Source organism: Trichechus manatus, unplaced genomic scaffold (genome assembly GCF_000243295.1).
Source record: "Trichechus manatus latirostris isolate Lorelei unplaced genomic scaffold, TriManLat1.0 scaffold00056, whole genome shotgun sequence".
Lineage (NCBI taxonomy): Eukaryota > Metazoa > Chordata > Mammalia > Sirenia > Trichechidae > Trichechus > Trichechus manatus.
Genome location: NW_004443992.1, coordinates 4,175,713 through 4,198,022, shown reverse-complemented (window position 1 = coordinate 4,198,022; position 22,310 = coordinate 4,175,713). Strand labels below are relative to the sequence as shown.

The 22,310-nt window shown below is 37.4% G+C and overlaps 1 protein-coding gene across 6 annotated transcripts in view; it reads left to right on the top strand.

Annotated features, from left to right (window-relative positions):
- Positions 1-17,983, top strand: part of ANKRD44 (ankyrin repeat domain 44) — a 203,682-nt gene extending 185,699 nt beyond the window's left edge. For 3 of the 6 annotated variants that reach the window (XM_023732935.1, XM_023732933.1, XM_023732934.1), the window contains 8 exons: positions 890-1,106; positions 5,196-5,283; positions 6,348-6,431; positions 8,345-8,490; positions 8,966-9,048; positions 11,227-11,309; positions 12,407-12,498; positions 14,975-17,983. In XM_023732935.1, coding sequence (XP_023588703.1) covers positions 890-1,106; positions 5,196-5,283; positions 6,348-6,431; positions 8,345-8,490; positions 8,966-9,048; positions 11,227-11,309; positions 12,407-12,498; positions 14,975-15,222 — 1,041 coding nt within the window. In that variant the 3' untranslated portion in view covers positions 15,223-17,983. Of the gene's footprint in view, positions 1-889; positions 1,107-5,195; positions 5,284-6,347; positions 6,432-8,344; positions 8,491-8,965; positions 9,049-11,226; positions 11,314-12,406; positions 12,499-14,974 lie in introns of those variants that run through there. The other 3 variants (XM_023732936.1, XM_012556055.2, XM_023732937.1) reach the window with 2 other exon arrangements.
- Positions 17,984-22,310: the final 4,327 nt, after the last annotated feature.

The following is a 22,310-nucleotide window of genomic DNA, read 5'->3' as shown; positions in this document are numbered from 1 at the left end:
GCATATGTATTTCCAGTCTTTTTTCTGTTATAGATTTTTTTTTAAATTAAAAAGAATACTGAAAACACTATTTTGGAACTGCTTTTTTCTCTTAGTATATAAAGGGCCTTTTTCCGAGTCTCTAAATATTTTTCTGCATCATCATTTTTAGGGCTCCATTGTGTGCATGTGCTATAATTTATTTCAGTGATTCCCAGTTTTGAATAGTCATGCAGTTTGTAATTGTCCTTTCTTAAAAATGATGCTGAAATATGTATCCTTGTGGACAATGTTTTGCATATGTCTGTTGAACTGTTTTTTAAAGCATGTCAAATAAACTGAATGAAACAAAAGCAGAAATCATAAAATCACTATTTTGGGATGGTGCCAAACAACCTGACAGTTGAAAAAAAGGGAACTCTAAGTGGTCAATGTCATAAGTATAGTTCGAATTTCTTGGGCACTTCCTGTGGGCATACCACAGGCTGGGAGCCTTTACATCAACAACTGGTGAGGTCATTATGACTGTCCCCATTTGCAGGTGAATCAAGTGAGGCACAGAGAGGACAACTGACTTCTCCAAGATTTATAAGGGGAGGGGAACCAGGATTTAATCCACATCTTCTTGTTTGTAAAGCCAGTATTTTTGGCTATGTCATGATACTTCTCTTGGTTATGTTTGGAGAGTCAAGAGATGTCTCCAAAATGGTAGTGTTCACAGCCATTCCCTTTATGAATCTTGTTGGTGTTGTCCTGCCTCTCTCCTCTAAGGTAGGGCAGAGTCTGCTTTCCTTAAGCCCAGGCCTATGTCTACTTACTGTAAGTCCGGCCTCACTTAGCTAATGACCTCACTTTCTGAGTCTTCTGCCCATTTGAGGTCTGTTTTGTGTTTTTAATTGCTATTCATCAGATTATGACGGGACATGAGGAGTGTGTGCAAATGCTGCTGGAACAGGAAGTGTCAATTCTCTGTAAAGATTCCAGAGGGAGGACGCCCCTGCACTATGCAGCTGCTCGTGGCCATGCCACGTGGCTGAGTGAGCTGCTCCAGATGGCACTTTCCGAAGAGGATTGTTCTTTCAAGGATAATCAAGGCTACACCCCACTGCACTGGGCTTGTTACAATGGTGAGTTGGTGGTCATTTGAGTGATTCCACTAGATTTCCCTACAGTGGCACCACAGAGATCTGTATCATATCTGATCAGATGATCAGATCTGTGGTCTCAGTGGAGGTGAGAAACTAGCCTAATGCTGTAAACAATGGTTTCCAATCTTTCTATGCCCAAGACACCTTTTTTTTTTTAATGGTTTCCCCTCATGACCACTGTTTTTAAAAGATACCTTAATTGAGTAAAAACTCACTCTCCAATTTTTGTTATTCAGTTACATAATGCATAATCAGAACTTCTAATTAACTGAAATAACCAATTTTAATCAGGGCTTCTGATCTACATGAAATAACCAGGGATCCCACAAGGAATTATAATAATACATATATATACAGATATATATATATGCATACATATATGTGTGTATATATATGTACATAAATATAAAATGTAATAGCCTATCACAACTGATTACTAGTAGATACATGATTTGTCTTTTGGTATTTCCTTTTTGTGTCTCATATTTCCCGTTTACTCTGTTTTATTTGTTATTTGGGAGTTAAAAAAAATTTCACTTCTTTGAGTAAAAAAAGAAATGCATGTTAATTGTGATAATTCAAAAATACTAAAGTATCTAAAGTAATTAAAATTAAGTCTCCATCTCCAGTCTGACTTTCTGATGTAATTTGGTGTATATCTTTCATGCTTTTTTCTTTACAAATATAAATATATGTGCATCTATTTTTTAAAACTAAAAGCATACAATAAATATCATTTTATAATGATATAACTTTGATTTAACTTTTGTTGTTGTTGTTTACTTAACATTCTGTTGTAGATACCCTTACAAGTAAATATGTATATAGATCAGTCTTTTTAATAGTTGCATATTATTATATATACATATATCAGAATGTATTCACCCATCTCAATTTATGGACCTTCAGATTCTTTTCAGGATTTTTTCTGTTACAAACAGTGCTACAGTGTGTGTCTTTTCGTATTATGGCGCTTTAAATTCTGTCAGATATTCCTAGAAGTGAAATTATTGAAGCAAAGGGCATATGCAATACATGTACTATTTTAATTTTAATAAATTCTACCATATTGCTTTGCAAAAAGGAGACTGTAATTTATTACTCCACCAAATATGTATGTAAAAGTTATTATTTTCCCATACCCTTGCCAGCCCAAGATAATATCAACTTTTTTTTTGTCAATTTGAAGGGGAAAAAAAAAAGGGTATCTCATTGTTTTAATTTGCATTTCCCTGTCTAGTTGTATATTATATTGGTTTTTTGCATTTTCTCTTGTGGAAATTACTTTTTCCATCCATTGCTCATTTTTTTTTCTGTTGAGTTGTTTCTCATACGTTTGTGGGAACACCTTGTCTTGAAGATAAGAATCTTTTGTGTATGATGTGTGCTGCAAATGTCTTCTTTCAGTCTCAGTCTACCATTTGTCTTTGTTCCTTGTTTATGATGTCCTTTTCCGTGCAGAAACTTTGAACTTTAATCGAATCTGTCAGATTTTTCTTTTATGATATCTAGGTTTCCATTCTTGCTTAAGAAATTTTCGCACTCCCAAGATTGTATGGATATTTTCCCATGTATTTCTTACACTGCTTCTGTAATTTTATTTTTAAATTTTCAATTCTTTTGTTAAATTTTTCAATTTGGAAACTATGATTGTTAGTTTCAGAAAGGTTTTTTGTGTGCTTAATTATATCAATTTAAGACATTTCATTACGTTTTCATTATAGTTCTCTTTTTTCCGTTGGTTCTGCCTCAGTAAGAGCTAGATTCTCTACTTGTTCAACCTGGTTTCTCTTTCCCTGCCATCAGAGGATTGTGATTTTTCTTTATCTGCTTATGGGTTGTTGTTGTTAGGTGCCGTCGAGTCAATTTTCAACTCATAGCAACCCTGTGTGACAGAGTAGAACTGCCCTGGTGGTGCAGTGGTTAAGAGCTATGGCTGCTAACCAAAAGGTCAGCAGTTTGAATCCGCCAGCCACTCCTTGGAAACCCAATGGGGCAGCTCTACTCTGTCCTATAGGGTTGCTATGAGTCGGAACTGACTCAATGGCAACAAGTTTGGGTTTTTTTGTTTTGTTTTGTTTTGTTTTGTTTTTAGTAGGGTTTTCTAGGCTGAAATCTTTATGAGAACAGATCACCAGGTCTTTTTCCCATGGAGTTGCTGGAGGGGTTCAAACTGTCGACCTTTCAGTTAGCAGCCAAGTGCTTAACTGTTGTACCATCAGGATTCCTAGGGCTCCCAATCCCCCATTTTGGCCAAGCTGTGAGATCTGTCTGGCAGTGGAGAACCTACAGGAGTGGAAAAATGCAGCAAGTGTTTGTTATAATGGAAGGTGGTAAACCTGCCACAGCTGATATCGTCTTCACCTGGGGTGGGGTTGGGGGTGTGGGTGTCTCTTCTGTTCTTAGGCCTAGCCAGGTGCTAGCAGGGGAGGAAGAGCCATCCTCTCCCATCTCCTCAGAATCCCCTTCATTGGGCATTTGGGAATAGTGGAAGTAGTTCAATTATCCTCAGGCCTCCTATATAGGAGACCCTTAGGTTGGGATTCATACAGTCCCCAAGGAATGGTATGTGAGGACGCTGCCCTAAACTAGGTCCTTTGGGGGATTCAAGTCATACTATTAGATTGAAGTGTCTGGGACGATGAGAGTGAGGAGTGGAGGTAGTTGGAAAGCTAAACCAAATAACTTGCCTGAAATTAGGAATGCTTTATATGCATTACTTCATATGCTTCTTAATCCTCCCAAAGAAATTTCACCTTTTCTTTTTTAGTGCATGAATTTTAATACTTAAAATTTCCAATTGGCATCATTCTCAGATAGATCACAAGGGAACTTTTACCAACTTAGCACTGAGCTCAGCCGAAAAGAGATCCCAGGACAACAACCTGTATTCCAAAGCCAAATAGCAATGCTTTTCTGCCTTAAAATTGTACAGCACTTCACAAACCACGTTTAGGTCCTTTGTCAAGTAAAGCTCCCATCGTCTTGTAAGACAAGGAGGACAGGTATTACTACTTCCATTTTAACATGGGAAGCTAAGGCTCAGAGATCCCCAGTAAGTTGCCCAAGATCATATGAGTAAAGTGACAGAGCTGGGACCTTAGTTAACTCAAACTCAGTTGATTTGGAAACCACCTGTCATTTAATTGGAGCCCTGTGGCACAGTGTTTAAGAGCTTGGCTGCTAACCAAAAGGTCAGCAGTTCGAATCCACCAGCCGCTCCTTGGAAATCCCATGGGGCAGTTCTACTGTGTCCTATAGGGTCGCTATGAGTCAGAACTGACTTGATGGCAATGAGTTTTTTGTTGTTTTATTGAAAATAATTCCTCAGATTTGTTCGTCTATTTCTTCAAAAAATACTTATGTGGTGGCTACAATGTGCCAAGCACTGTTCTTAGGCCATTTATACTATATTTTATAGTCAAAGCCCTTTTATGTGCATTATCTCAAATACTGTTTTCTACCAGTCACATCTCCTCTGCACTTACAAAAAAAAAAAAACAAACCCACTGCCGTCTTATAATGACTCTACAGGACAGAGTAGAACTGCCCCGTAGTAATTTCCAAAACTGTAAATCTTTACAGAAGCAGACTGCCACAGAGCAGCTGGTGGTTTAGAGCTGCCCACCTTAATCACTGCACGAGTAGGGCTACTCCTCTACACTAGGGTGCATAATTATAAGTAAACCTATTTGTATAGTTGAAAAGTAAATTTCTTAGTGTAAATATGGGAAAACTGAGGCATGCCTATGTTAGGCATTTTTATCTATTAAGATTTGACAGTAACAAAGAATCTATGCTGCTTGCAAATGAGGTCTCTTTTCTCTTTCTCTCCACCAGACCATATGGCCTTCACTGTTTTTTATTTGTTCATTATGTCTCAGTACACCTGTGAGCCTAGTTAATGACACTTTGGCATTTTATGAGTTTTAGTCAATGGAGAATGAACGTTCAGCCAATTCAGGAAAATTCGTAAGCCAGAATTTAATACTTAATGAAAAGAAAATAGATTGGATTGAACAAAGTTTCTTTCTTAGAAACTCCCTAAATTCTTTTGATTCCTTGCAGGTAATGAAAACTGTCTAGAGGTACTTCTGGAGCAAAAATGTTTTCGCGAGTTTATCGGTAATCCCTTTACTCCGCTACACTGTGCAATGTAAGTAGAAATGCTGGAAGTTAATGGTGCTGCTTTAATTCTTTTAACTACCATGGAGAAATTGCTTTTAGGGAAGGAAAACGCATTTCGATTTCAGATAAGACCAATATATTCCATTTTGCTGCTAAAGACAAACAGTTCTGATAGCGAAGCGTGGTCCCTAATGTTAATGATTTTCCAGGAGCTTTACGTGAAGTGCCACATTTCCAAGATGGCTCACGTACCTCCATAGGGAGGCTGTGTGAAGGGGTGGACTGAGAGGCACATTACACAAATGTGAAGAGCTCTTGTTCAGATGTACCTCACATTTGTCTGCCAGATTCTAAAAATAAGTCAGGTTAGGAACAACATGCCTATGGATGATCTGAAAGACATTTTTGTGCCAGGAAGACATTTCATGTATTGTAATTCTCCATTCTTTATACTTTGTAAATCCTTTTTTGGTAAGTGTAATTTTTGCTCCAGTCTCATAATATGAGCCATTGTTAGCATGCTCTGTGTTTAGCCTACTCCAGGTGAAGTCACTGCTTATAAAGACAGTCCAGTGACTTTAAGTCAGAATTCCATAGTCAGCCTGGGGAGCATGGTCACCCGGGGCCTGTAGTCAGCCTAGAGGCTCAAGCTCACCTAAGGGTCCATGGTCAGCCTGGGGGCCCAAGACTCAGGGATGCTTTGTCTTTATCCTCTCTGCAGGCTTCACATGAAGCTGGGTCATTCAACTGGAAAGATATTGGAGGCATAAAGTGGATCAAAAAGAAGGGATAAGTGATAAAGTTTAGGTGTGATTTAAATCTGAAGGAACCATGGCTTTCATATTCCCAAAGCCCTGAACATGGTGCTTTGCATAAGTGGTAGGCGTAAACTCCTACCTGGATTTCTGAAGAAGTGCTAGAGGTTACAGAGTGTTTGCCATTGAATAAATAGATCACAGATGTTATGCATCAAATATTTTAAAAATGTATCAGATTGTTAAATATACAGTGCATAGGAAGATGGGGTAGGAAGGGATATATAAATTTTAAACAAGAGTGAGATTTTTAAATTTAGAATCATTTTCATTTTAGAATAAATGATCATGAGAGTTGTGCATCACTGCTGCTTGGGGCCATAGATTCCAGTATTGTCAGTTGTAGAGACGACAAAGGACGGTAAGTGATCCTAAGATACCATGCCTTTTTCTTGATAAATCTTAGCCTCTGCTTTGTGGTTGCAGACTAGGCAAACATCTAATATTTTTTAACTGAAAAAGTAATATACAAGTATAGCTTTTAAAATTAAATATTACAAAGGGCATAAAATTAAAAGAAATTTCCCCCTTAGTCCAGAAGCCCTAGCTTCTTCCCCAGGGGATGCCATTGGAAACTATTTTCTCCAGACTGTTTTATTCTCCCAAATATTTTCTATACATGTGTACAAACATATATAAGTATATATATGCATGTACAATGGGAGCATCCTATGGCAATGCTCTGCTTTTAGTATATCTTAGAGATCTTTTCATATCAAAACAGGTCGATTTATAACATTCTTTTTTAAAATGTGTATTATTCCATTGAATGGATATACTACAGTTTAATCAGCCTGCCTTTTATTGAAGAACATTTAGGTTGTTTACATTACTTTGCTATTACAAATGGTGGTGCAGTGCACATTCTCATAACATGTGTCTGTACACATGATCAAGTATAACTGGGAGATAGAATCTTAGAAGTGAAATTAGCACCTACCAGTTGCCATAGAGTTGATTCTGATTCATAGCAACCCATGTATGTCAGAGTAGAAGTGTGCTCCATAGTGCTTGCAATGGCTGATTTTTTGGAAGTGGATTGCCAGACATTTCTTCCAAGGTGCCTCTGGGTGAACTTGAACCGCCAACATTTTGGCTAACAGTTGAGTGCATTGATTGTTTGCACCACCCAGAGACTCCAGAAGTGAAATTACTTGGTCAATAGGTCAATAGTTTTTAATTTTGATAGATAATGCCAAATTGTCCTCTCAAAGAAAGCAACCATCCACATTAGATGATATGGGCTTTAGTTTTTTCAACATGTAAACAGGCAATTACCTATAAATTAAAGGCTTACTTCTGAAAGTATCTTCCAATACAAGGTATCAAAGATGAGAGCAGAGTTACTGGTAACTCAAGATTAAAGTGTTGTCCTGATGAAAATACTTGGAAGGAAGGTGTTCAGTGTATGCATATTAAGAAGGGCAAAGATGGGAGAAGAGAAAAGGACAAGAAATAATGTTATAAGTGACAAGTGGAGTAGAAAAAGAAATCTAAGCAATGGTTAGATGCAGATATAAAATATTGAAATGTTGGACTATAGAAACAATTCAAAAAATTTGGGGAAAAAAGATCAAAAGGTTAGTAGAGATGGTAAAGGAGCCCTGGTGGCACAGTGGTTAAGGGCTTTACTGCTAACTGAAAGGTCTGGGTTCGAACCCACCAGCCGCTCCATGGGAGAAAACTGTGGCAATCTGCTTCTGTAAAGATTACAGCCTTGGAACTGCATGAGGCAGTTTTACTCTGTCCTGTAGGGTCACTATGAGGAGGAATCAACTTGATGGCAGTAGGTTTAGTTGTTTTTTTTTTTTTTTTTTCTTGGTTAGGGATGACAAGGAGTCCCTGGGTGTTGCAAACAGTTAATGCACTTGGCTGCTAACCAAAGGTTGGAGGTTCAAGTCCACCCAGAGGGACATTGGAAGAAAGGCCTGGTGATCTACTTCTGAAAAATCAATCATTGAAAACTCTTTGGAGCACAGTTCTACTCTGACACACATGGTGTCGCCATGAGTCCAAATCAACTGGGCAGCAGCTAGTTTTAGAGATGGTAAATCCATTATCAGAGCCGCCATATACACCCACCAAATCTAGGGGGCGCCGTTCACACAAAGGATACCTTGTAGCCCACCCTTTGTGAGCTTTAGAGGGATTTTGATCATTATCCCTGTAAACTGAGCAGTTTTAAATCCTGTGGACAACACCCTGCCCATGTTTCTGAAAGAAAGTGTGTTATGTTTAAAGGAAACTAAAATCATGCTGTTTTAAACCTTTTAGAACACCTCTTCATGCGGCAGCCTTTGCTGATCACGTGGAGTGCTTGCAGCTTCTTTTGAGCCACAGTGCTGAAGTGAACGCGGCAGACAATTCAGGGAAAACAGCACTGATGATGGCTGCTGAGAACGGGCAGGCAGGCGCCGTGGGTAGGTTCTTGCCGTGTGGACTTTGCATTTATACTTACTCAAAAATCAAAATGACATAAAACCAGGAAATCACTTCTGTTTGTATACACGTGTTTAAAAGACCACCAACAGTTTTACTTAAGCCACCTGACTCTACTTGTTCAATTATCTTCAGTCTCCTGTTACTTGATTATTTGTGGACCTTGTAAAAATGAACCAGCCTTTCTGCAGTGAAATTTCTCAATGTTTAGAAACCAGATATAACAAAGAATCATTTTAACGGGTTATAATGAACCTGTAAAGATAAAGTTAATGCCCCCAATTTTTATTTGGATATAATAAATATGGCGATAAATTGCTCCTTTAAAAAGAAGAACAATGAAATATGATTTATGTGAGCTGTACTAATTTAAATATATTGTTTCTGTAGTAACTTCTTCAAAAGGCATGTGGTTAGCATCTGGTGTAAGTAACCCTCTTCTGGCTTTTCCTATAGATATTTTGGTGAACGGTGCCCAGGCTGACCTGACTATAAAGGATAAGGACTTGAATACACCATTACATTTGGCTTGTAGTAAAGTATGTAAAGGAATTTAAAACATTGGTACTTGATATTGCAATAATAATAGTACCTCTTAAAGTCTGTTTATCTCAGAAGTGTGAATTGTGGCTGTTCATTAAGATATGTATTTCTCAGGATGTTATCAACTATAAGGGGAATAAGGAAAGGCAGACCCACCCAGGGGTTAATGAGGATGTGCTTTTTATGGCATTTGCCTTGTGAAATCTTTGCTACAGTCCATCTGTCGCGAAGCTGCCATTCTATCTATCTCCATGGTTGTGGTACTACATTTTGGTTTTAAACACAGGTTAGGACTTAGTCATGTGGCTTCTAAAATATAAACAGTTAGTGAGGATGTACTTTTTATGGCATTTGCCTTATGAAATCTTTGCTGCGGTCCATCTGTCTTGATGTTGTCATTGTATCTATCTGCGTGGTTGTGGTACCACATTTTGGTGTTAAACACAGGACGTTAGTAATATGGCTTCTAAAATATAAACTGTTCCACTTGCTTTCATTTTTTTCCATTTGAAGACATTTTAATAACACAACCAAAAAATTGTACTCTAAGGCAAATGAATGTATCCATATGTATTTCTACCCTTCCCCTTTTTTTCTGGTTCATAGTTCAGTGCAAAGAATGTGTTTTTTGGGTTTTTTTTTTATAGCATGTGTTCACATGTACCTCAAGGTTCGTGCTTCTATAAAACATAAATTATATATGTGTATTTATAAACTTGATTTCACAAAAATGAGATCATACTGTTCTATAACCTGCTTTTGTTACTAAATAATATATCATGGATATCTTTAAGATGCTGTATTTTACGGTGTTTTAAAAGATGTGTGGTATTCCACGTTAGGAATGAGTCATCATTTATTTACCCATCCTCTATTGTTAGTCATATAGCATGTTTCCAAAGATAAGCTACTATAAATAATGCTTATTGTAGAGAAATCTTTTTTTAAGGATCCTTATCCGTTCCTTTAAAATATATTCCTAGACATGGAATTTTTGAGTCTAAGGATATGAACATTTTTAAGACTAATTGCCCTCTATAAAGCGTACAGCAGTTTATACACCCCAAGCAGTGCATAAAAAGGAAACTTCCATGGACATCTCTAAAATTATATTTAAGGATCTCCCTTATAAGACAACATTATAGTATGATGCCAGTTGACACCAGTGATGGTGGTTTATTTGAATATTTTTATAATATTAAAAGTGTTATATATACCCAGTGTTACCAAAGGTCTTGGGCATTCCTTTCACTGCGTGCATTTTCTCACTTCATGCTTTGAGAAGTCCATGGAAACCGCAAAAAGTGCTGAGTTTCATGAATTTCATTTCAAGGTGTAGTGTTCTAGTGAATATATTTTAGTGCATTGCTTTTCAAATTTAATTGTGCAAAGGAATCACCTGGGAATCTTAAAATGCAGCTTCTAATTTAGTAAGTCTGGGGTACAGCCTGAGAGTCCACATTTCTAACAAGCCCCAGGTGATGCTGATACTGTTGGTCTGTGGACCACACACTGAGGAGCGAGGACTTTGAGAGCCATGATCCCTTAATGGGGCACTAGGCTTAAAATCGTGAAAGGCTCTGGCTTATCAATTGATTAAAAAAAAAAAAAAATCATCAACCATCTTAAATTTATCAATAGAGAGATAACATCCTGGTTGGGAAAGAAAAGAACGAAGTTTCCTGAAATAGGATCTCTACCAATATAAGACAGTAAATGATGATGACTGATGCAGATAATAGGTGTAATGGGAATTCCAAGGATAGTTAGATCACTGAAGTGGTAATAAAAGGCTAGGGAAGGAGGTGGGACTTTCTCTGTGCTTAAAAAGTAATGTTGAAGGATTTAGAGGATACCATACTCTTAATTCTGACCTCTATTAACCAGCTGAAGCATCTGCTTCAGCTCTCAGTAACATTCATGTGAAAAGTTATCTTAAAATATTAATGTTCTATATCAGATGAAGTCCTAACAGAGTTTAATCATGAACTCTTAATCAGAATCTTAGAGTTTTGTGGCCCTTTAGCCATTTGCTTTCTAGAAGAAAAAAAATGACTCAGAAAAATAGCCTCATTGAATGTTTTCAGGCAGAGGAAATACATTTTCCATTTAAAGCATAATGTAGTAATTTTTCAAGAACTTGTCTGTGTCTTATCACTCTTTTTCTTTACTAGGGTCATGAAAAATGTGCCTTGTTAATACTTGACAAGATACAAGATGAGAGCCTTATTAATGCAAAAAATAATGCACTGCAGACGTAAGTGTCAATGTCTAAAGTTTGACGCAGACCCAGATTCACATTTATCTATTCAACAAATACTAAGATCCTGCTATGTCCCAGGCTAGTGCTGGGGAGCACAGTGGGGAAAGACACAGACCTGGCTTCCCATTCATGAAGTTTACAGTCACATACCTACATGCTTACCAAGCTAGCCATTTTGAGTCATAATCCTTATTTTGATACGCCTCCATAGAATTTTGCAAAGTCTGTGTGTTTCTTTGCTGTGATTTCTAGGATAATAATATAAATTATATATTAAATATAATATATATACAAATTAAATAATATAAATTTAGTAGGCTGTTAGAAAATCTTATGTGCTGACATATTTGGGGAAACTATTTGTATAAATGTATTAACATTCTTACTAGAAAATGACAGTTTTATATATCAAGTTCCCAGAATAGATTTGAAACATTTCTAAGCTATTTGCCTTAATTACATTTTAATATAATTCAGTGCAACCTTCTGTGTGAAAGTCCTAAAAGCTGCTTCATTTTCCATTTTAAGAAATTACTTATGCATTTGTTTTAAGGGCAAGGAAATATTAGGGTGTTTTGTTTTTTTAACTTTAAAATTCTTAAGCCATATATAGCAGAATATGCTGAATTTGACATTATTCTTTATAAAGTTGGTAGAACATGTGTGCATTTAATAATAATTAACAGTTTTGAGATGATCTATATAAGTGATCTTGATACAAGTTATATGAACTGTGTAAAACAGTGATTCAAATGCCATGGTCAAAATCATGGTGGAAAAGAACCTTCTACAAAACACATCTGAGCTTGAGTTCTTCCTCTGTCCTCATATCTATTGTCATTGAGATTGTTTGAGATGCAGATTATTTGTAAAACTTTCAGAGAAATCTAGGCCAAACCTGGAAGAACAGTTGGATCATTGTCACCTGGAAAAGGTCTGGTCTACAAATGTCTTTTTTTTTAAGTAAAAATATTTGAGTGCTATCTATAGATTCTTAAGTCCTTTTTATCTTTTAATGACGTGGGTTAGCAAAAGTGACACATTTCTCACGCAAATGTGTATCGCAGTTGATGGTTGATGTTGTTTTACAGACCTCTCCACGTTGCCGCACGTAATGGCTTGAAGATGGTGGTTGAGGAGTTGCTAGCCAAAGGAGCCTGTGTACTTGCTGTAGATGAAAATGGTAAGTGGAAAAAGTAACCAATTACTACAGGTACTTTCCATATACTGGCGGAAGCCAGAGTAAAATGAGAAAGATAGGAGCTAGTTTAAAAGGCAGTAAGAATTCTCTCCCCTTTAGAAGCTCCATATGTGTGAGAAATCAAACAAGGATAATTTGTCCTGTCTGTCTTTTTGTAAAACACATAGTCCACCTGTAGCCCACCAGTGCCATCCATTTTGCATGTAATGTCAACAGCTGGTCTCTAACTCCTCAGCATGATAGTTAAAAGGTTTAAGACACACAAAAAAAACAAACAAACAAAAAAAAAACTTTAGCATTCGAAATTCTAACTGCATACGCTGAAGAGTTAGGGATTACACATGTCATTAGTGCATGCTTTAGGGCTCAGATAAAAACCTTGGTCTTTGATTCCATTTCAGTTCATTCTGAGATCAAACCTACTATTATTAGTATTTTAATGAATAGATCAGAACTCATGTTCCCTGTATGGAAATTTGGGGAACATGAGTAAAGTTTCTTAATTAATGTCTAGGATTGAAAGCTTCTCCTCATCTACATAACATTCCTTTTCTAAATGAACTAACTCTTAGCAGAAGCTTTCTACTCTGCTTCCTAAGAAATTGTGAGAGCTAATAAATACTGGAATTGTATTAAACTTCTATTTCAAGCACAATGCCTATTAACCTTGGGGAGCAAAAGAGGAACTTCTGGATATTTATGAGTTAAGCATCTTTTCAAATGTGGCATTAATTATGACATTTAATTAAAGTATTATAATAAAATGTATTAATGTAACTCAGTTAACTGCTTATTACAGGTATTGGAATTAGCAGCTCGTCCCTATTTCTCAGAAGTAAGCGGCCATACTGACATCATTAGCTAACTCTTATTAGTTTTGGTTTTGCAGCCCCATTATCCTAACATGTACCTTCCTCTGCCCCCACCTGACTCATCTAGGACGAGCAGAAAATTCTCTATTACTCCATCTCCTTGGTTTTCCCCCCTCACATTCCCTCACCCTCTTATCATCATGATACACCTTATGGTTGGCATCCAGGGACCCACAATTTTCTCCAAAATAACCAAAGAGACCAGAATAAATTAGTTTTGCCTTTCTCAGATATAAATTTGCTGCATTAGAGGCTTGTCCAGCTGGTGACTACCTTAGGAACTAGAGCCCTGGGCCAGTGGTACTGTGACTGTGTCTCAAAGGCCTGGAATATTCGGGGCTATGTGGTACAAAGCTTAGAATCGTCAGTCCTTTTATTATCATGAGCCTTTGTGGAGTGCAGTTTTTAATATGCCTGTCCCTTCTTGTTTGCTTTCATAGCAGAGAGAGGAATAGTCTGTTCACTGGGTTAAAAAACTTATCAGGTCAAATGCTGACAAATAAAACGTTGAGTTTTATTAAGCCACTTTCTCTGGATGATTGGGTGAGTGGCTCGTTGCAGTTATAGGAGCTTTAGCTGGCAGCGAGAGAGGGCTAACCCTTTCAGGCCAGAAGAATAAAGGTTAGATAAGGGTCATAATTAAATCAAAAAAGTAATCCACCTCCCCATGGCACCTAATTTATACATTGAGGCAGTTTTCTCATGGGAACTGGGCCCATCAAGCCTAAACGTTAAGAATGACACAACTCTGATCCTGGCAAGCGTAACAGTTTCCCCAGATCTGTTACATGTCGGATTGGGGGGCTTTTGTTGGTGGTGTGGCTATTTCTTTTTAATTCTGTTAAATTCTCTTAAATGATAGTAAATTTGAATCATAAGCAACCAGTGCCTTCCTGTGTCTGATCTACTCAAATGAGTCCATTTTTCTAAAACCAGTTAATTGATGTATACTTTATGTAGGGATAGCTGCCAGTAAGTCCTCTACAACTTATGATCACCTTATGTACAATAGAACGCAATGTGAGCTCTCCATGAGGTCCTGTGTCATCCTCACAATCGCTGGCAATACTTTGTATAAAGTATACATAAAGTGATAAAAGCACAGTAGTCACTTTTACAGACATCTAATTTTCAAAGTCTTTTCTAGTCTGACATGTAATCGCCTACAATTGAAAGGTATTGTTCTCAGAATGAGAGTCCTACTCTGGCCCAAGCCTGAGGCTCATGGTGTGCGTGAAAACCTCCTTCTGGTCGTCCTGTTGCTGTTTTTGTGGAATTGTGTCCCATCCCTCCCCCCTCGTGTTTCTGTTCACTAGGTGAAGGCTGGAATTCTGCTTAACTTCGGATAATATAGTGCTTGTTATCGTCATGTGAGCTGAAGAAAAAACCTCCCTAAAATGTTTCTTCCACCCGTCTAGCCTTACCCCTAGCATGACTTGTAGAAAGTAACTCCTCCTTTTGCCTGGCATGATTTTAACTCAACATACATCTCCACTTGTGAAGCCATATGAGATGTACTGTGGAATGCTCACGCCTCCTTTGGGTGCCCCAGTACTAACCACTGCCTTGTCTGCATTTACGCCCAGGTCATACCCCGGCCCTGGCTTGCGCTCCTAACAAAGACGTGGCTGACTGCCTGGCCCTCATTTTGGCTACCATGATGCCTTTTTCTCCTTCCAATACAATGACGGCTGTCAACTTCATTTGTTTTAAAAGAGACAATTTGAGCAGAACGACCCTCTCCAATCTGGGTAGCATGGTTAGCCTGTGCAGTAACAACGTAGGTTCGGAGGATGGGTACAATGAAAATGATTCAGATTCGGAAACGTTTTGACTTTGGACTGTAGAAGCTTTTCCTTGATCACCCATGTTGGAGGAAGGGAAAGAAGCTTGAATATCAAGAGTTTGTTACATTCTAGTATTATTGTGGGTCTAAGCTTCCAGAAGCCAGTTAAGAAGGAAGGAATTAATCAAACCGAGGGAGGGCAGCTATGCTATAGGGGAAGAATTCACACAGATGGGCCGTGAATTTGCTTTGTTCCACGTTTTCCTTAGAGCTAAGGTACTTCTGTGAAAGTCTACCTCTCATTTTAAGGAAGGAATAAAAAATGCATTTCTTCTTTGGGGATAATGAAACAGAGAGGGAGCTGTTCTCTATAAGGATTTCTTTTTTTTCAAGTACTCACTCACCAGTGAGTTCTCAGAAGTATATCAATGTGATATTCATGTCCCCTGGGAGGGGAAGGAAGGGGTGCATAGGAAACGCCTCAGATCTCTTCTCACTTTAATGTTTACTTCCTCACTAGAAGCCAAAGGTAAAGGTGTTCATCTTCAGAAATAATGCCTGTAATAATCTTTTTAAGGGAGTCCAACTATTCATATCTTCTCTATAGTAAGCACTTAAATATCCAGAACTTCTGAGGATGAATTTAAAAATTGAACTAGCTTTTTTTTATTTTATTTTTTTTAACACAGTATGGCACCCAGTGTTCCCCATAACAAGCTTGTGACTAATTTTACCCAAGTGATTGAATTCAAATCTATATACTAACATTTTAGGTAAAAATTATATTGCACCAAAACTTTGAGACAGTATGCAAATTTAAAATGAAACTACCTTTATAAATTCATCCTTAAATAAAAATACCAACTTTTTGAAAACATCAGAACTATCAGCATTTTTCATCAAATGTATGATGAAACATCTCATGTAGGATGAAATACAGTAATACGTTAAATGAGCTTCTCAGTCAAGGTCATGCCAAGTGAGTGAAAGTGTGACTCCAAAAGGGAACAAAGGAAGCACAAGCAGGAAATAGAAATGGGTAATATGGAGATTAAAGCCAATTACCAACTGTTTGATGAAATCATCATAGTGAATACTGTGTCTGCTCCCTCTGCCAAAGTTTCTAGGTCAAATGGACCCCGTTCCGCACTTGGAACAGCTGTACAAAAAGAAGAATGAGACTCTTTTAAAAATATGCACATACACACACACATACATGTGTATATGTATATATATGTATTTCATCAACCAGCTACACATGAGGACCAAAATGCTTCAGTCGAAAATGGAAGATTTAAATTTTTTTCCTTCAAAATGGAAGTGAGAAATGAAGTAGCTTTTCTATGGCGTAAAATGTAATCTTTTTGTGTAACAGTCTTTGTTGTATTTTATATTTCTTGCAACAGATTTCTAGTTGATGGTTGAACATTTGTAACTGATGATGTGTTGACCACGGTTTATTTTTTTGCCAAACTAGAGAAATGTTCATATACTTTTGATGTAAATGTGTTTATATTTATTTGAAATGAAACAAATGCCGAGGAAACATATCCATTGTTTGTTCTCTGTTGTAATCGCTATATGTCTTATTTGGGGTAACAAAAAAGCAGAAAGACACATGCAACCCCTGGCTAGCCAGAAGTCCTGGGACCATGTCCAGCATGTCCACTGCTAAAGTTTCTAGCTGAGCCTCAGGTTCTTCCACGTCAGTTGGGAAGAGGTACACTGCTTACCCCCAGTCTGCAGCCAGCTTAGAATTTAGAAGACTTTGCAGTCTGCGTACTCTTCTCCAAGATGAAAGCTGAAGTGCACAGAGGAACATAGTATAAATGTGGTCCAAAGAAAGATACAGAAATTATCCTAAATACATGGAAAAAATCTCACATGGCCCCAGTATCCTAATGGGAAAACAATGTCAGTGTGCTGGCACATGTGCTGAGAGAAGAAATAAAAATCACCAGCTCAAGTGCTACTTTCCACTTGAGGAAGAGACAGGGAAGAAACTGTATTAGGACAGTACTCCTCGATATTTTGTAACGAGTTCCATTTTAACCCTGGAAATTTCTATTTTATAGTGTACGTGAGATATTTTCTAAAACAGTGTTCCTAGCACACCTGGATAAAATTTAGATACTGTATTTTTCATCTAACTGTTAAAGACTTTAATCTTACTCTTTTAATATCCTGAATTTAATTAAAACTCATGTTGGGTTCTTCACAAATAAGAATTTGTTCAAAGGACTTATAGAATTGGTATCAGTTTCACTGAAAATTTTCAAAATGACCAACATTATTTTTTGAATTTTTGGTATTGTGTTCTCTTCCTTCCTCCGTCTTTTTTGTTTGTTCTAGAGATTTTTTTTTAATAAATTGCTTATGAGCAATAATGACTTTATATTTACCAACACACTGAAAATAAGGAAAATCCAGTGTTGAAGAAGCATGAAATACCGCGGTGTCTTTTTCTAGAAATGAATGGAAATCTTGCTCAGTTGGCATTTAAGGCAGGAAATGAAATGCCTGCTTTCATGGTGAAGTAGCGTTAACATTTTTCTGTAGAGTAGCAGAGAGAACAAGGAATGCTGCAGCAACACAGTGACTGTGATCACATGACATCATCACCACGGAGCTGCATTTGGACTTTTTCCCCACTCTTACTGGTAGAAGGAGGACAAAAGGAACAAAATGAAATCAGACACCCATTGAATCTGTCTCTGTCTTTCTTTCTTTCTCACTCCCCAAAGACCAAGTTTTTTTTTTTCTTGAATAAATGAATTAAATACTATAATTTCTGTGTTTTTTAAGTAATGTCTCTCAGAAATATGTTTGCAACATAACTTTCTAAGAAAAAAAAAAAAACAGAAAGCATTGTGTTTTTAATTGATGCTTAGTTGTTTAATGCTTTTATCTTAAGTGTTGTTTTTAGCCTGTATTTTAACCATAGCCACAGGGCTCATGTTTCATTGCATTTACCTCTTCGCCAGTGTCTGCCTATCTTTGGTAAATACATTACTATCTCCAAATTGCCTAAAATCTGCTATGATTCTACAGTAAATAGCTCAGGGGATTTCTGTTTATCACTACTAAAAGGGCACCATAGTATGTTTTGGTACTTGAGGCAGTAAACAGCTGCTTGATTTATTATTTTATCATTAAATTAGAACATCATATGGATTTGCTGCACTAGTTATTCTTTGTACTGTTGAGCAACTTGGTTTGCTTGTCTGTTGCATTGGTTGAAGAACTCATCCCATTTTTGTCTTGTAATATGAAGTTAGAGTGCCTTTTTATATTTGTATATTCTGAAAATGTTCTGTGAAATGTTTTGTATTTTTTTCATTTGAGTGTTACGAGAGCAATATAAGACCCGTGAGTTTTCATTTCAACTTTCTTTGAATGTATAAAGTGTCTTTTTTCCTCTTTCCCCTTTCACCGGCTTTGAAATGAAAATGAATATGCTAAAGTTTTCTATAGCAAATATGTTTGACTTTGCAGTGCTAAAATGCTTTCTTCTTACGAAACTGTAAACTGTAGGTCAGTGTTACAGGGGAAAAGCGTTTTAAAAAACACTTTTGTGACAATCTGAGTGTGTGTATAAAATGTAATTCTATATGTTTCTTATGCAGTGATCTAAAATTTCAATGCAAATTTCTTTTGTTTGGTAGTTTTGTCTACGTATGTTATGCTTTAGCATGTGCAATATATCTTTGCAAAGCACGATGATGCAAATCTGGTGCCAGTGTTACATTTTGCATAACATATTTGTAACAGCATAAAATATTGTTTCATGATTTCAGTGGGATTTTGTCTGTAATGTTTTCTTATGTGAATTGAAGTTGAATGATGCTGGTAAATGTTATGACTGTAAAAATGAGGAAAATGACTTTCAGTTCCGTGAATGACTTTGAACCAATCTGAATTTTCTCAAGCACAGTTTAATACTTTTGCAACTACTGAATGCTCGAATAACATAATGAAGTACTTAACTGTAATATACTATGGAAATGCATTCAGATGGTTATTTTTACAAATAAAAACAGTACAAATATTGTTGTAATTTTTTTTTAATTTTTCCAAATTATGCTAGATTAAATCTTTGTCCCCCCAAAACCAAACTAACTTTCAGTTTTGAAAATATATAACCAAGATAGAAGTGTATCTTCAGATTTGCTATTTCTGTTTGTATCATCACAATTAGAGGAAGAATTTTTAAACATGTATATTTGTGTTTATTACATTTATTTATGCCCCCAACTTTTTCCATAAAGAATTTGAGCTGGCTTGCAATAAAAAGACATGATAAACTATAAGTATAAAAATTAGAACAAGGAAAAAGAATATACACAAATATGAGAACCATAAAATTCAACACAGTGGCTATCACTAAACTTGAGTCTGCTCTGAGCTTCCTTGTAGCCAAGGTAAGAGGAGAAATGTGATCAATTTTTTGGTTCACATATACCAGGAAGGAGGAAGCCTATCGAGGTCCTAAAATTGTGAAATCAACCATGTGTATCTTTGGTCCTGCCACCACTACTCTTCAGCTTTTTCTTGGTTATCTGGTGCTGCTGTAACAGAAATACCACACACAAGTGGATGGCTTTAACAAAGAGAAGTTTATTCTCTCATAGTCCAGTAGGCTAGAAGTCCAAATTCAGGGTGCCAGCTCCAGGGGAAGGCTTTCTCTCTCTGTCTGCTCTGGAGAAAGGTCCTTGTCATCAGTCTTCCCTTGGTCTGGGAGCATCTCAGCACAGGAACCTCAGTTCAAAAGGACACACTCTGCTCCCAGCGCTGCTTTCTTGGTGGTATGAGGTCCCCATGTCTCTCTGCTCGCTTCTCTTATATCTCAAAAGAGATTGGCTTAAGGCACTATCTAATCTTGTAGATCTCATCAATATAACTGCTGCTAATCCATCTTATTAGCATCATAGTGATAGGATTTACAACACATAGGAAAATCTCATCAAATGACAAAATGGTGGATAATCACACAATACTGGGAATCATGGCCTGACTTTTCAGTAGACACATATTTTGGGCGGACACAATTCAATCCATGACAAGCTCCATGGCAACACAAGAACCTACCTCTCTGCACTGTCCTTAAACTTATCCACAGAATTGCCTTCATCCAAAAGTTCTCCGCTTGAGTAGTAACTTGAGCAAACAGTTCTTAGAAGAACTAAGGAACAAATTCCTAAATGATGGGGTTTCCAGCTGATAAGAGAGATTTTTGGGTAGGGCCTTCCCAAATCCCTCAATCACAGAATCATAGAATGTTATTTCTCACATACTGTCCATCGCCATTTTTTAATGAAGAAACTGAGTTCCAAAGAAATTATATCACTTGCCAAATTTGAATAGTTAATGATCTGAATACGCAACCTGTGCCTCTAGGTACTCTATCTTCTATGCCGTACTGCCATATGATTTTTTTTTTCCCTGCAAGAGAGGTTCAGGGAGGTTTTGCACTCTGCGCCACCTCATACCTTATTTAAATATACAAATCTGAATGACATTCAACCCTGAAAACTATAAAATATGAGTTATACCACAGGTAAGTGCTTCCTGTAGTTTATAGCAGACTAAATATATTAGTTATCTATTTGCTGCATACAAATCATCCCAGAACATAGTGGCTTAAAACGACAAATGTTGATTATCTCACAATTTCTTCGGGTCAAGAACTGGGCATAGCTTAGCTGGGTCTCCTTTTTCAGGATCTCATAGACTGTAATCATGCTGTTGGCCAGGGAAAGATTTATTTCTAACCCTTTGGTGACCAAATTATTTTCTGCTTTGAATTTTTTGTTGATACCATGTGTTTTCACTAATGGAAGCATGCTGAATCATTGAGTGTGTCTGAATTTTTGGTAGGTAGTATCAATTTTTTTTTCTTGCCCCCTCCCACAAACCGACCCCTGTGCTTAGTGGTACATATGATCTACCAGTAATTCTACCCTTGGGGGTCTACTGGGACATATATGTACCAAATAAAATTTTTCAAAATTTCTATTTTTCCTACCAAAAATTCAGACACCTCATACAATACCCTGTAAAAACAGTAATTTGCGGCACATGCCAGTTTCTTCTGTTTCAAACAGTCATCAGGGCCCCTGCCTTGCAGCAACATGCACTGTCAATGGTACATCAGCTTCCCAATAAGTCTCAGAGGCTGAAAAACTACATGGTCACTATATGTGCCGTCAAGCACAAAAGGGCTAAGTTCACTCACAAGGTTGTTAGCAGAATTCTTCAGAGGTTGTTGAACTAAAGGGCCTCAGTTCCTTGATGGCTATTGGCTGGCAACAGTTCCTTGTCACGTGAGCCTCTCTAATAGAGGGCAGCTTTTAACATGGCAACTTGCCTCATCAGAGCAAGTAAGCTGAGAAGAAAGAGAGAAGACAGCAAGACAGAAGTCACAGTCTTTTGTAACAATCTCAGAAGTGACATTCCATCATGTTCCCCATATTCTGTTTATTAGAAGCCAGTCACTAGGTCCAGCCCAAACTCAAGGGGATGGAATCACACAAGGGTGGGAATCATTGGGAGCCATTTCAGGAGTTGCTTACCTCACTGGGTCTATTGCGGGGTCCTTTGAGATTGTAACATCATGCTGAGTTACCTTCTGCCCAGCAATTGCTAAGGAAATTATTTACTTGACTTTCTGAATTCATCCTTTCAAGAATGCAAACCTGTTGCTGTCAAGTCAATTCCAAGTCATAGTGACCCTATAGGACAGAGTAGAACTGCCCCATAGGGTTTGCAAGGAGCAACTGGTGGATTTGAACTGCTAACCTTTTAGTTAGCAGCCAAGTTCTTAACCACTGCACCACCAGGGCTCCAAGAATGCAGGGATCCCCCAGTTTCCTTGTGCTCTTATAAGCAAGTAGAAAGGATAATGGCCTCCACTGCAGCAATTATATTGTTGAACACTGACATGGCATTTTGTCTTCAAATCGCTTGTCAAAGGATCCCTCTGTCTAATTCCGTTCAGTAAGTTTAGATCCTTGTACATCTATCTCTCACTGAACACACTTAAGTGTCCCAGAATTAGCTTGCAAGGCACAAAGGCATTAAGCTAAAAGGCTATTAACATAACACAAAAAGATTGTGGGTAAAAGTGCTATACGAAT